Below are 16,717 nucleotides of genomic sequence, written 5' to 3'. Positions count from 1 at the left end.
CAGTAGCTAAGCAATCTTTTAAAAAAAACATACATAACTCTCTTACATAAAACCCTCGAATGGCTTTTCGTTTCACTTGAAACAAAACACAGTCTCCAACCTCAACTCAAACCACCCTCTTCCCTGGTCACTATGCTCCATAAGGCTCACATTCTCTTTGCTCTCTGAACGTGCCAAGTGATTTATTTTTAGGCCTCAGGGCCTTTGCATGTGATGTTAACTCAGCCTGGAAAGCTCCTCCCTCTGTTCTTCACAGGACAGACTTCTTATCATTCAGGTGTCAGCTCATGTCATCCCTTCAGAAAGGTTTTGCATGACAACCCTGTCTAAAGTAGACATTCTGCCCCACAGAACCTCTGTTTCATCATACTCATTTATTTATTACTATCTAACATACTGCATTTTGGGTTTTGTTTATGTTTGGTTGTTTGTACCTGTATCCTCTGAACAATGTAAATGCCATGAGAAGGGGTCTTATGATTTTTGTTCACTGGTGCCCAGAGTAGTGACTGCCACATAGCAAGTGCTAAATGAACATATGTTAAATGCATGAATAAGTAAATGAATGATTGAAATCTACATTATTTGCTCAAAAATTCAAGCTTGGTCTATGCTGTAAGGATGCTCAGACTTTCTCTGCAGAGGTGGTTTAAGAAGGCACCCGATACAGCATAGTTGAGGGGGAGGGGTCACACAGACATGACCTCCTGGAGAAAGTAATACATTTGAAGAAATGGGAAGGACCAGTATTAGTCAAGAGACCAAGAGAAGGAAGAGCATTTCAAGAAGAGGGAACAGAATACATATAAATACTCATCGTGAATGTACAAGGACTCATGGTGGGGAAAAGGCATGGTGCTATTAGAATTTGGCATACAAATCGGCAAGATTGTCTTCAAAACGCACATGATGAATTACCATATACTGTTATGCCATCCATCTGAGTAAGTAAAGTGAAATTCATATATTTTCTTGAAATATTCTTACCAAAGTGTGGGAAATTAAAACTTCTATCTCAAATAAGACTTGACATTCTTGCATTTCACTGTGGTTGGAACTATGTCTTCAGTATCATAAATCCAGAAGTTATTTGGATAATTTAGAAGTTCTCTTTGGACACTGAATACTAAATTACATAGAATTGATTAATGAGCTAATTGTTTAACCTTCTACTTCATTTTGCCTGTGTACACAATTTAAGTGGAAAGAAACAAGAAATAGATTCCTTTGTTATTTATAGTCACCTAAATCCACATTCCATTCCTGTTGAGATTAGCAATTAGATTTCTAATTAGTTTTCCAAAATGGATTCATGGGTTTCTTTCTTACGTAAGTGTAGGAAATATAGATACTGAATGTAGAAAGCATTAAACTTTTCTTAAATTTAATTGACACAGTCAAGCTTTGCATGCCAATAACATAACAACCTCCTGAACTCAACCTATGATCACAAAAAGCAGAATTACGAAAATCCCTTTGAAAACTCACCATCATTTCTCAACATTAGCGGTGTGGGTGGCCCCAGGACCTTTTGGTTTGTTACTGTATTTGTAACCACACAGGTATAATTTCCAACATCTGATTTTTCTACTTTGGCAATATACAGATTCCCAGTCTCTTGAGAAACGAAGCGGCGATTATCCTGATAGGAAGGGTATTCATTGAAAATCCAGGCATAGCTCAGCTCTGAAAGCAAAAGGAATCATCATTACAAATATGTCTTTTGTAAGAACTCTACTGTACTCATGAAAGAACTGGTCAAGTTAAAAATTCATATTCCTCCCCAATGGTCCTTTTTCAGCGGGCTAAATATCAATAGGAAGTAATTACAGTCCCTTAAAGCATTTATAGTCTTCCTACCATCAGTCAGTGAGATTTTATTCCTATATGACTAGAAGGTACACTGATAGCCGATTAAGAGAAGTCCAATCTCTTTAAATCAAGGGAGTAAGTAAGCATTTATAGTTTGCTAACCATGTGCCAAGCACCATGTAATTACTTACAGAGCTAATGCTCAAATTACAGACCCAGAGAGTCTTCAATCTTGATATACCCTGGAAACTATTTAGATCACTTCTTTCAATTGATAGATAATAATCATAATAGTACATCACGGTGCCACATACTTGCATAGTACTTTGCGGGTTTCCAATACATTTTATAGTTTTCCATTAACTGAGAAACTTTGGCACAGAGGAACAAAGTGACGAATCTAAACTCAGCCCTAATTAGAGACAATTCTGAGTCTCAATCCAGTCTTTTCCCAATGCCTCTTACTCTTGATGCAAATTCTTACTCCTTTCTCACTTGTGACGTTGAACTCCTTTCCCACTATTTTAGTGAGATGGGGATTTAATATTGTAGCAAATACTCACTAAACATACAATGACTGGTTGCCTGGTCCCATAAATGCAAATCTGTATTTTTAGAAAATTAGCTGAAAATATTATTACATACGTAAGGGAGTGACTATAAAGTAGCCATCAAAGAGCGACCTTCTCACAAACACTCATCCCAGAACGCCAGTGGGATGAGTGTAATAGGTAGTCATACCTGAAAATATTCCTTTGAAGGATCTAATTTTTCTTAAGAACTAGGTGAATGTTTTGTGAACGAGCACGTCCGCCCACGCTTTCAATTTCAGAAAAGAAACCTAAATGACAGTGAGTTTAAATGATTTGCTGCAGTGAACTACTGTGCTCTGAGGAAACCAAACTTTTTAGCTCCAGGCATTCCATGATTCCTCTCTTTAAAGTGTGATCCCCAGATTTGTTCAAAGCTGGAGAAGTGATATAGTACCCACTGGCACTGATTAGCCAACACGACCTGTTTTATTTTCAAAAGTTATTTTAGGCAGGAAGAGGAAGCAACTAGAGGCAAAGGGAGTCTCAGGTTTCAGAACTGGTTGGCTGTGTTCTTGTATGCTGCTCTTTAACATGATCCTGGCCTAAATTCCAAATGTATGGAGTGTCCTTGGAAAATGGCAGAAAGGTCACCTCAGCTTTGTATAGAGAATGCTAACTATTGGAAAAGGCACTTGTTGTTTAGTACTTCAATGAGTCCCCAGTTGTAACTGGCCTCAATAACTGAATGTGCAACAGGAAACATATTCTGTCTTAAATAACCCACTGTTTGCATACAAAGGAGGGGTCATGCAGATTTCTTTCCCTTTATCACTGGATTATAACATTTCCATATGCATTATTTTAGAGAGAGATAATTATGTTTATATAAGAATAGCTAATCATTTTATTTACACATGTGCATGTAATTATAAATAACCCCATGCTGATGTCAAGAGGATACTCAGTGTAAATAGACAAGTGCTTCCCAAAAAGCTAGTTACTTCCTCAAGAAACTAAAATCTGGGGGAGGAAAAGCCCCTCTAATAGGTCATGAAGAAGTACCATGTGATACAGCAATTTTCCCATAAATACAGGAGATTTAACAAACAGCACACAGCAATGTACTCCTCTCTCAATTTGGTATGTGAGTTTCAGGAAAACAAAGTAATCTCTGAGCTTCTCAATTTTCTCATATGAACAATGAAGAGAACACTGCTTATCCCCTAATTAACTATAAGAGAGTTTTAAGAATAAATTAACATATCCAAAGTCACAAGGTAGAAATTAGAAAGTAATTTACCAGCAAAATATTAATTAACACACACTTCTCCAAAGAGAGTTATAATCACATATATAAACTGTATATATATATATTTTTCCTGAAGATATTTTTTAAAACTGTTGTTAGTGGCTAGTGCCACAAGGCTTTCTTAATTTTGTAGGAGAAGGACAGTTTAGTAACTAGAAAGTTGTATGGACCACGCATATCAGGAAAAAAGACATCTGCTTTGTTATTTTCCTAATTGGAGTAAAAAAAAAAAAAAAAAAAAGACGAGAAAACCAAAACTCAAACCTGTATTCCATAAAGAAAGCCATTTAAATTTAAACACTCTCCCTTTCAATTTCTTAATCCATCAAAGGGATATGTGGTGACGATCAAGTTACATGAAAGCTCTCTGAGTCATAAGCACATCTGTATCATTAAAAGTTAATCATTTTTAAAGTAAATATAAGAACAAAAGTCAATGAACATGCTGTTGATCTATTTAAATTATTTTGGTTTCACTGATTTTGTTACTTAGTGCTTTAGTAGGAGATGCAAACAACCGTAAACATATTCTGCAGGATTTTCTAAACTGTGGTCCTTGGAATATTAATTCCCTGTTAATAGAAGTTCTCTACACCCCCGTCTACCTCAAATTTAAAAAGGTTACATGACCAAATGACTTTAAGAAACACTGGATTAAGTAAAGTTTAACTGATTTAAAAATTTTTCCTTTCAGGACTTGCAAGAGGTTTTTAACATGCCAACATTCCTCAAATTTCTTAGAGTATGTAAGCCATGCAAACTTATTTGATATAGAACTGCCTCCCAACCCCTCCACCCACACACTGTTTTTCTAAAAAATTATTACGATGTCACAAAACCTAGGTTGGGAAACCCTGAACTAATGCAATGATTTCAATTCAAGAAATGGTAAGTATAATATAAAGATTATTAACTGTATTACTTCAGTTCTGGGGAAAGCCATTAAGTTACAATAAACAACAGAAAACAACAAAATGTTGAAATAAAGTTGCAATAAGTTTCCGAAATTGTAACAGTAATATAACACTGTAACCATTTCCAATGCTGTAGACAAAGGAACAAACCATAGTTCTGAAGACAAGTCTCAAATGGATTGTGCTAAGGATGGTAACTAACATCAATTCAACATGCAACCTTTGTAAAATACTGTTGAACCCCAAAGTGCAAAGGTTAGCCAAAGAATCTTGGCTGGTGCACTGGTGAGATCACATTGAGCTGAACGCTGAGCCCCTTGAAGGGAGAAAGTCTCTAAAAATAATATTAATTTATTTTTCTTCACAGTAAAGAGCACTACCTGGAATACTGTATCTTTATTTGCCCACAACAATGAGTAAGGAGCATGAGTAATACAATATAATGATAATGCAGACATCAAAGCAGGGAAATATGTAGTAAGACTAAAAATTACACAACATATAACTTGTCTTATCTGTTCTTTTTACAGGTATGAAAGAGGAACAAAGCTGAAGGCATCACACTCACTAAATTCAAACTATACTACAAGGCTGCAGTAATTAAAACAGTATGGTATTAGCATAAAAACAGACACACAGATCAATGAAAGAGAATAGAGAGTCCAGATATAAACCTATACATATATGGTTAGTAAACTTACTGCTAAGGAGCCAAGAATATACCATAGGGAAAGAACAATAATTTGGTAAATGACATTGGGAAAACTGGACAGTCACATGCAAAAGAATGAAACTGGAACACTACCTTGAACCATACACAAAACGTAACTCAAAGGGGATTAAAGATTTGAATGTAAGACCTGAAACCATAAAACTCCCAGAAGAAATAATAGGCAGTAAGCTCCTTGACATGGGGCTTAGAGATGACTTTCCGAATATAACATCAAAAGCAAAAGGTAAAATAAACAAGTGGAACTGCATCAACCTAAAAAACTTCTGCACAGTGAATGAAACCATCAATAAATTGAAAAGGCAACCTACTGAATGGAAGAAAACATTTACAAATCATATATCTGATAAGGTGGTTAATATCCAAAAAATATAAAGAACTACAACGAAGCAGCAAAAAAAAAAAATCTGACTAAAAATGGGCAGAAGCTCCCTGTTGGCTGTTTGGCCCGAGGCGACTCAGCACTGGAGCCTACCCGGCTCTTTTTACTTTTTTTTAACTCTTTATTGGGCTATAATTGCTTTAAAATGGTGTGTTAGTTTCTGCTTTATAACAAAGTGAATCAGCTATACATACACATACATCCCCATGTCTCTTCTCTCCTGCATCTCCCTCACTCCCACCCTCCCTATCCCACCCCTCTAGGTGGCCACAAAGCACCAAGCTGATCTCCCTGTGCTATGTTGCTGCTTCCCACTAGCTTTCGGTTTTACATTTGGTAGTGTATAAATGTCCATGCCACTCTCTCACTCTGTCCCAGCTTACCCTTCCCCCTCCCTGTGTCCTCAAGTCCATTCTCTAGTAGGTCTGTGTCTTTATTCCCGTCCTGGCCCTAGGTTCTTCATGACCATTTTTTCTCTCTCTTTTTTTTTTTTTTTAGACTCCATATACATGTGTTAGCATACGGTATTTGTTTTTCTCTTTCTGACTTATTTCACTCTGTATGACAGTCTCTAGGTTCATCCACCTCACTACAAATAATTCAATTTTGTTTCTTTTTATGGCTGAGTAATATTCTATTGTATATATGTATCACATCTTCTTTATCCATTCATCTGTCGATGGACGCTTAGGTTGCTTCCATATCCTGGCTATTGTAAACAGAGCTACAATGAACATTGTGCTACATGAATATTTTGAATTATGGTTTTCTCAGGGTATATGCCCAGTAGTGGGACTGCTGGGTCGTATGGTAGTTCTATTTTTAGTTTTTTAAGGAACCTCCGTACTGTTCTCCATAGTGACTCTATCAATTTACATTCCCACCAACAGTGCAACAGGGTCCCTTTTTCTCCACACGCTCTTCAGCATTTATTGTTTGTGCATTTTTTGATGATGGCCATTCTGACTGGTGAGAGGTGATATTTCATTGTAGTTTTGATTTGCATTTCTCTAATGATTAATGATGTTGAGCATTCTTTCATGTGTTTGTTGGCGATCTGTATATTTTCTTTCAAGAAATGTCTATTTAGGTGTTCTGCCCATTTTTGGATTGGGTTGTTTTTTGATACTGAGCTGCATGAGCTGCTTGTAAATTTTGGAGATTAATCCTTTGTCAGTTGCTTCATTTGCAAATAATTTCTCCCATTCTGACACCCAGCTCTTCGGTGGGGCTAATGGTGGACTATGGGAGGGCTCACACCCAGGAGTACTTCCCAGAACTTCTGCAGCCAGTGTCCTTGTCCCTGCAGTGAGCAACAGCCATGCCCTGCCTCTGCAGGAGACCCTCCAACACTACAGCCATGTGGCTGACAGGGTCTTGGTGCTCGGGCTGGCTGTCAGGCCTGCTCCTCTTAGGTTGGAGAGCTGAGTTCAGAACACTGGTCCACCAGAGACCTCCTGGAGCCATGTAATATCAAATGGCGATAGCTCTCCCAGAGATCTCCATCTCAACGCTAAGACGAAGCTCCGCTCAACAACCAGCAAGCTACAGTGCTGGACATCCCATGATAAAAAAATAGCAAGAAAGGAACACAACCCCACCCATTCACAGAGAGGCTGCCTAAAACCATAATAGGTCACAGACACCCCAAAACACACCACCAGATGCGGTCCTGCCCACCAGAAAGACAAGATGCAGCCTCATCCACCAGAACACAGGCACTAGTCCCCTCCACCAGGAAGTGTACACAACCCATGGAACCAACCATACCCACTGGGGGAAGACGCCAAAAACAACAGGAACTAAGAACCTGCAGCCTGCAAAAAGAAGACCCCAAACACAGTAAGATAAGCAAAATGAGAAGACAGAGAAATATACAGCAGATGAAGGAGAAAGGTAAAAACCCACCAGACCAAACAAATGAAGAGGAAATAGGCAGTCTACCTGAAAAAGAATTCAGAGTAATGATAGTAAAGATGATTCAAAATCTTGGAAATACAATAGACAAAATGCAAGAAACATTTAACAAGGACCTAGAAGAACCAAAGAACAAACAAACAATGATGAACAACACAATAAGTGAAATTAAAAATTCTCTAGAAGGAATCAATAGCAGAATAACTGAGGCAGAAGAACGGATAAGTGACCTGGAAGATAAAATAGTGGAAATAACTTCTACAGAGCAGAATAAAAAAAGAAAGAAAAGAATTGAGGACAGTCTCAGAGACTTCTGGGACTACATTAAATGCACCAATATTCGAATTATAGGGATCCCAGAAGAAGAGAAAAAGAAAGGGACTGAGAAATTATTTCAAGAGATTATAGTTGAAAATTTCCCTAATATGGGAAAGGAAATAGTCAATCAAGTTCAGGAAGCACAGCGAGTCCCAAAGAGGATAAATCCAACGAGAAACATGTCAAGACACATATTAACCAAACTATCAAAAATTAAATACAAAGAAAAAACATTAAAAGCAGCAAGGGAAAAGCAACAAATAACATACAAGGGAATCTCCATAAGGTTTACAGCTAATTTCTCAGCAGAAACTCTGCAAGCCAGAAGGGTGTGGCAGGACAAATCTAAAGTGATGAAAGGGAAGAACCTACAACCAATATTACTCTACCCAGCAAGGATCTCATTCAGATTCGATGGAGAAATTAAAACCTTACAGACAAGCAAATGCTAAGAGAATTCAGCACCACCAAACCAGCTTTACAACAAATGCTAAAGACTTCTCTAGGCAGGAGACACAAGAGAAGGAAAAGACCTAAAATAACAAACCCAAAACAATTAAGAAAATGGGAATAGCAACATTCTTATCAATCATAACCTTAAATGTAAATGGATTAAATGCTCCAACTAAAAGACACAGACTGGCTGAATGAATACAAAAACAAGACCCATATATATGCTGCTACAAGAGACCAATTCAGACCTAAGGACACATACAGACTGAAAGTGAGGGGATGGAAAAAGACATTCCATGCAAATGGAAATCAAAAGAAAGCTGGAGTAGCAATTCTCTTATCAGAAAAAATAGACCTTAAAATAAAGACTATTACAAGAGACAATGAAGGACACTACATAATGATGAAGGGATCAATCCAAAGAGAAGACAGCACAATTGTAAATATTTATGCACCCAACATAGGAGCACCTCAATACATAAGGTAAATGCTAACGGCCACAAAAGGGAAATCGACAGTATCACAATCATAGTAGGGGACTTTAACACCCCATTTTTACCAATGGACAGATCATCCAAAATGAAAATAAATAAGGAAACACAAGCTTTAAATGATACATTAAACAAGATGGACTTAATTGATATTTATAGGACATTCCATGCAAAAACAACAGAATACACTTTCTTCTCAAGTGCTCATGGAACATCCTCCAGGATAGATCACCTCTTAGGTCACAAATCAAGCCTTAGTAAATTTAAGAAAATTGAAATCATATCAAGTATCCTTTCCAACCACAACACTATGAGACTAGATATCAATTACAGGAAAAAAACTGTAAAAAATACTAACACATGGAGGCTAAACAATACACTAATAAATACCCAAGAGATCACTGAAGAAATCAAAGAGGAAATCAAAAAATACCTAGAAACAAGTGACAATGAAAACACAATGACCCAAAAGCTATGGGACGAAGCAAAGCAGTTCTAATGGGAAGTTTATAGCAATACAATCCTACCTCAAGAAACAAGAAACATCTCAAATAAACAACCTAATCTTACACCTAAAGCAATTAGAGAAAGAAGAACAAAAAAACCCCAAAGTTAGCAGAAGGAAAGAAATCATAAAGATCAGATCAGAAATAAATGAAAAGGAAATGAAAGAAACGATAGCAAAGATCAATAAAACTAAAAGCTGGTTCTTTAAGAGGATAAACAAAATTGATAAACTATTAGCCAGACTCACCAAGAAAAAAAGGGAGAAGACTCAAATCAATAGAATTAGAAATGAAAAAGGAGAAGTAACAACTGACACGGAAGAAATACAAAGGATCATGAGAGATTACTACAAGCAACTCTATGCCAATAAAATGGACAACCTGGAATACATGGACAAATTCTTAGAAAAGCACCACCTTCCGAGACTGAACCAGGAAGAAATAGAAAATATAAACAGACCAATCACAAGCACTGAAATTGAGACTGTGATTAAAAATCTTCCAACAAACAAAAGCTCAGGACCAGATGGCTTCACAGGCGAATTCTATCAAACATTTAGAGAAGAGCTAACACCTATCCTTCTCAAACTCTTCCAAAATATAGCAGAGGGAGGAACACTCCCAAACTCATTCTACGAGGCCACCATCACCCTGATACCAAAAACGAGACAAAGATGTCCCAAAGAAAGAAGAGTATAGGCCAATATCAATGATGAACATAGATGCAAAAATCCTCATAGAGAATCCTAAAGATGCTACTAGAAAAGTACTACAGCTAATCAATGAATTTGGTAAAGTAGTAGCATACAAAATTAATACACAGAAATCTCTTGAATTCCTATACAGTAATGATGAAAAGTCTGAAAAGGAAATTAAGGAAACACTCCCATTTACCATTGCAACAAAAAGAATAAAATACCTAGGAATAAATCTACCTAAGGAGACAAAAGACCTGTATGCAGAAAACTATAAGACACTGATGAAAGAAATTAAGATGATACACACAAATGGAGAGATATACCGTGTTCTTGGATTGGAAGAATCAATATTGTGAAAATGACTATACTACCCAAAGCAATCTACTGATTCAATGCAATCCCCAACAAATTACCAATGGCATTTTTTATGGAACTAGAACAAAAAATCTTAAAATTTGTATGGAGACACAAAAGACCCCGAATAGCCGAAGCAGTCTTGAGGGAAAAAAAAAGGAGCTGGAGGAATCAGACTCATTGACTTCAGACTATACTACAAAGCTACAGTAATCAAGACAATATGGTACTGGCACAAAAACAGAAACATAGATCAATGGAACAAGACAGAAAGGCCAGAGGCAAACGCACGCACCTATGGTCAACTAATCTATGACAAAGGAGGCAAAGATATACAATGGAGAAAAGACAGTCTCTTCAGTAAGTGATGCTTCGAAAACTGGACAGCTACATGTAATAGAATGAAATTAGAACACTCCCTAACACCATACACAAAAATAAACTCAAAATGGATTAAAGACCTAAATGTAAGGCCAGACACTATGAAACTCTTAGAGGAAAACACAGGCAGAACACTCTATGACATAAATCACAGCAAGATCTTTTTTGATCCATCTCCTAGAGTAATGGAAATAAAAACAAAAATAAAGAAATGGGACCTAATGAAACTTAAAAGCTTTTGCATAGCAAAGGAAACCATAAACAAGATGAAAAGACAACCCTCAGAATGGGAGAAAATATTTGCAAACGAATCAATGGACAAAGGATTAATCTCCAATATATATAAACAGTTCATGCTCCTCAATATTAAAGAAACAAACAACCCAATCCAAAAATGGGCAGAACACCTAAATAGACATTTCTCCAAAGAAGACATACAGATTGCCAACAAACACATGAAAGGATGCTCAACATCACTAATTAGCAGAGAAATGCAAATCAAAACTACAATGAGGTATCACCTCACACCAGTCAGAATGGGCATCATCAGAAAATCTACAAACAACAAATGCTGGAGAGGGTGTGGAGAAAAGGGAACCCTCTTGCACTGTTGGTGGGAATGTAAATTGATACAGCCACTGTGGAGAACAGTATGGAGGTTTCTTAAAAAACTAAAAGTAGAATTTCCATATGATCCAGCAATCCCACTTCTGGGCATATACCCAGAGAAAACCATAATTCAAAAATACACATGCACCCCAACGTTCACCACAGCACTATTTACAATAGCTAGGTCATGGAAGCAACCTAAGTGCTCATCAACAGATGAATGGATAAAGAAGATGCAGCACATATATACAATGGAATATTACTCAGCCATAAAAAGGAATGAAATTGGGTCATTTGTTGAGACGTGGATGGATCTAGAGACTGTCATACAGAGTGAAGTAAGTCAGAAAGAGAAAAGCAAATATCGTATGTTAACGCATGTATGTGGAACCTAGAATAATGGTACAGATGAACTGGTTTGCAGGGCAGAAGTTGAGACACAGATGTAGAGAACAAACGTACGGACACCATGGGGGGAAAGCCAAGGGGGTGGTGGTGTGATGCATTGGGCGATTCGGATTGACATGTATACACTCATGTGTATAAAACTGATGACTAATAAGAACATGCTGTATAAAAAAAATAAAATAAAATTCAAAAAAAAAAAGAAAAAAAACTACAATGAGGTATCACCTCACACAGGTCAGAATGGCCATCATCAAAAAATGTATAAACAATAAATGCTGGAGAGTGTGTGGAGAAAAGGGAATCCTCTTGCACTGTTGCCAGGAATGTAAACTGATATAGCCACTATGGAGAACAGTATGGAGGTTCCTTAAAAAACTAAAAATGGAACTACCATACAACCCAGGAATCCCACTACTGGGCATATACCGTGAGAAAACCATAATTCAGAAAGAGTCATGTACCACAATGTTCACTGCAGCTCCATTTACATCAGCCAGGACATGGAAGCAACCTAAGTGTCCATCAACAGATGAATGGATAAAGAAGATGTGGCACATATATACAATGGAATATTACTCAGCCATAAAAAGAAACGAAATTGAGTTATTTGTCATGAGTGGATGGACCTAGAGACTGTCATACAGAGTGAAGTAAGTCAGAAAGAGAAAAACAAATTCCATATGCTAACATATATATATGGAATTAAAAAAAAAGGTTCTGAAGAACCTAGGGGCAGGACAGGAATAAAGACACAGACGTAGAGAATGTACTTGAGGACACGGGCAGGGGGAAGGGTAAGCTGGGACAAAATGAGAGAGTGGCATGGACATATATACACTACCAAATGTAAAACAGATAGCTAGTGGGAAGCAGCCGCATAGCACAGGGAGATCAGCTCGGTGCTTTGTGTCCACCTAGAGGGGTGGGATAGTGAGGGTCGGAGAGAGACGTAAGAGGGAGGAGATATGGGGATATATGTATGTGTATAGCTGATTCACTTTGTTATAAAGCTGAAAGTAACACACCATTGTAAAGCAATTATAATCTAATAAAAATGTTAAAAAAAAAAAAAGGGCAGATCTGAACAAGTATTTTTCCATAGAAGACATACTGATGGCCAACAGGCACATAAAAAGATGCTCAACGTCGTTAATCATCAGGAAGATGCAAATGAAAATCACGATGAGCTATTATCTCATACCTGTTAGAATGGCTATTATCAAAAGGACAAGAAATAACATGCATTGGAGAGGGTGTGGAGAAAAGGGAACCCTTGTGCACTGTTGGTGGGAATATAAATTGGTGCAACCACTATGGAACACAGTATGGAGGGTCTTCAAAAAATTAAAAATAGAACTTCCATATGATCCAGCAATCCCACTTCTGGGTACTTACGTCAAGAAAACTAAAACACTAACTTGAAAAGATATCTGCTCCCCCATGCTCACTGCAGCATTATTTACAATAGTCAGGCATAGAAACAACCTAAGTGTCCACTGGTGGATGAATGGATAAACAAATCATGTATAAATATAAATACACACACACACAGACACACACACACACACACACACATATACAGAGAATAGAATATAATTCAGCCATTAAAAAAGGATTAAATCTTGCCATTTGGGACAACATGGATAGACCTTGAGAGTATTATGCTAAGCGAAATAAGTCAAAGAAAGAAAGATGATTATCACATGATCTTAGTTATATGTGGAATCTAAAACACAAAGCAACAAACCAAGTTTATATATATGAAGAACAGATTGGTAGTTGCCAGAGGCAGGGGGTGAGGTAGTAGGAGAAATGGGTGAAGGGCATTAAAAAGTAAAAAACAAACTGAATTTATAAAATCTTAAAACAAAACTCCCTAGCAATTCCATTACCTCAACATAATGATAGCTATTGTTCGGAATACCTTTTCAATTCTTGCCTATATGCCTGTAGGCTTTTCATGATTTTAACCATAGCTTAAATATTATTAAAGAAAGAAAAAAAAAGGGAATTCCCTAGCAGTCCAGTGGTTAAGACTCAGCGCTTTCACTGCTGAGGGCCCAGGTTCGATCTCTGGTCAGGGAACTAAGATCCTGCAAACCACACAGGGTGGCCAAAAAAAGAAAAGTGTTTTTTAACAAAGCAAAAAGCCAACAACAACCAAACAAAAAATATGACAATTCTGAGGCCTAGAAAAGGTAAGACTGGAGAGTCAGAAAGTGGCAAAACAGACTACATCTTAGTCCTTCTACCTACACTCCCATTCCAATGCTCCCTCCCAAAGTAGTAAAAGCTTTTGGAGTTTGAAAGCAAGGAGTTAGTATTGTTATATTACTCATGAGACAACACAGTTCTCCCCTAAGAACCAGTCTATTTTTATCAGAGCAGAACATTAATTCACTGGGTTACATGAAATGCTATCCACATTCTGAAAAAATAAAGCCAAGTAAATAAAACAAAATAAATGCTCATGTGCTGCAAAAATGTATCCCACTCCATCTGATTTCCTTAGGGACTTTCATGCAATATTTATACTTGTTCAAACTTGACAGATTTCTTTTGATAAGTTTTCACACACTAATTGCTCTGGAAGTGACAGACAGTTCCTGTCCCATTGGCAATTTTTATCAACTGAGTAAACAGATACTTGGAATGCAGTATTTAATAGATTGTGAGGTTTCTGATGCTCAACTGAAAAATACTGAGACTGGTTAGAATGTGATAGCTATTAAGGCAGAAGGACCTAGGGATGGTTTTCTAACTCGTAGCATGTAAGTCTATAGGAAATTAACTATGAAACATCACCCTCTTAATTGGTTCCTTTTTCCATATCTTTGGGCCAACAGCGAAGGATGTTTATTATTTTTAAAAGAAGACATCAATCAAGGAATTTTCAATGAGCAAGTTTACCCTCTGATCAGAGTCCTCAAGATGAATGCTCTTAACTTCACCTTGATGCTGCCTAATTTCTTTCTAGAGTTATATTATGTTGCACGACATTCTGAGTCATATCCCAAGGGGTAGCAAAGATGTCAGTTTTCGAAGATACCGTTCTTAATCCTCAGTTTTAAATTTGAAAGGGACCTAAATCCAACCCCTGTGATTTTACAGATCAGGAAGCTGAGGCCTAGAGAAATTACATGCCTGGATGACAGGCACATGATAAGTGGGCAGAAATGGGATGATGGGGTAGTTGCAATATTCAGATGAGCTGGTTCTGTTAGCAAGCCATATGTTCCTCTCAGGATTTAATCTGGGGCTAGAAGAGATCACTTTTCTTTATCTGTAAATTTAAAGAGTAGAATTAGATGACCTCTAAGTATCTTGCAGCATTAAAATCCCATGATTTTATAAGCACACCATCAAATCCAACACCCTATTTTGACAAATAAAGAAAGTGGGATCCAAAGAGACCCAGTAACTTGCTAAGATTCACACAGGTAGTTTATTGGCAGGTCAAGAACTAGAACTTTTATACACACACACACACACACACACACACACACACAAACAGGCATACGCACTTATATTTGAGTTAAGCTGTGCTGTGTAGAAGGATAACTGACTTGATAGTCAGGAGACCTGGATTCTAGTCCTTGCATTGCAACCATTTTGGGCTTTGACAGTTGTTTCAACAGCACGAGAGCTCCTGATCTTTAGATAGATTTATACGCACCTCTCCTACTTTTTGCACAGTCTTGTGAGGTTAAATTTCAACTAAGATATGATTCTAAGCAAGTAGATGTGATAAAATGTATTTTAAATGATTCTACAAATGAAACAGGTTTTGAGAATGCAGTCATTGGTTTACTTTTTGGCCAAATATTTACCTGGCATTAACCATTTACAAAAGCATGGAGCTCAGGGCTGGAATGGAGAGCAGCTAGAAAGACAGGGATCACCATCAGTGGGTAGTCTGTGTGGGCAAAGGGGCAGAGAGCATAACCCAGTGGAAAGATCCCTGAATTTGGTGTCAAGCAACATAGACTGAGTCTTGGTTTCAGTGCTTCTCAGCTAGAAAGTAATTTCTACTTATAAGTTTTCTCATCTGAAAAACAGGGATAATAAAAAGAACACCTGTCCTGCTAGCTGGACATCAACTATGTTAATTTAAGTCAATTTTTTAAAGATTCTGCTATTTTTGTTTTGCTTTGTTTGTTTTTGCTTGTAAACTGATCGATAAGTCATTTGTCTTCCTCTGACCTGAGGAGAAGGAAGACATTATAAATTGTAAGTAATCTCATTAATTCCAGAAAAAAAAAAAAGAACTCAGCGAGGAACCTTAAACGCAAAGTGGCCCTAGTGATTATGCACCATAAACAGGTAGTGGGAGAGTCAAAGGAAAGAGTGTGCTTTTCTATACTGAAGTGATATCCCAAGAGGGGGTGACCGATAGACTTCTGATTTCTGAAAGCTGAAGCCTCTGGATGACACCTCTAATACTAAGACACTAAATGATCAATATAAGTATATTTGAATAGCATCTTGGGAAATAGGAGTGGAGGGGAGGTGTCTGAGACAAGTTGAAATTGAAGGGCTGGAATAGGACACATATTGTACCTCTGTTAATTAGAAGATGGACTTATGGGTGTTTAACACATATGATAATGGCCACAGCCCTTGACAACTTAGGTTGCTGAAATCATGGCTGTGGCTGAAAGGACCCCTGTTATAGATGCTCTGTGTCCCAGAGAACTGGGTTTAAACAAGGAACCCATCATCAAGCAGGACCTCCCAGGGTTCAGACACTGTTTTGCATTATTCATTAGTGCTGAGTGGAGTAGGGACGGCATATATGTATCACTTGGACCAGCAGATGCCATGCCTTCTCTCATGGCAGACACTGAAAATTGACTATGCCAGACACAGATTCACAATCCGCAACGCAGCGCTTCAGGCTGT

At 37.5% G+C, this 16,717-nt stretch overlaps 1 protein-coding gene across 4 annotated transcripts in view; it reads right to left on the bottom strand.

The window, feature by feature from the left end:
• Positions 1–16,717, bottom strand: part of CNTN4 (contactin 4) — a gene marked incomplete at both ends in the record, with an annotated part of 493,058 nt that overhangs the window by 187,423 nt on the left and 288,918 nt on the right. For all 4 annotated transcript variants that reach the window (XM_082664454.1, XM_082664456.1, XM_082664455.1 and 1 more), the window contains one exon: positions 1,489–1,686. In XM_082664454.1, the coding sequence (XP_082520580.1) occupies positions 1,489–1,686 (198 nt within the window). The remainder of the gene's footprint in view (positions 1–1,488; positions 1,687–16,717) is intronic.

The sequence above is a fragment of the Grampus griseus genome (assembly GCF_964374135.1).
Source record: "Grampus griseus genome assembly, chromosome: 10".
Lineage (NCBI taxonomy): Eukaryota > Metazoa > Chordata > Mammalia > Artiodactyla > Delphinidae > Grampus > Grampus griseus.
This window is presented reverse-complemented; position numbering and strand designations above follow the sequence as displayed.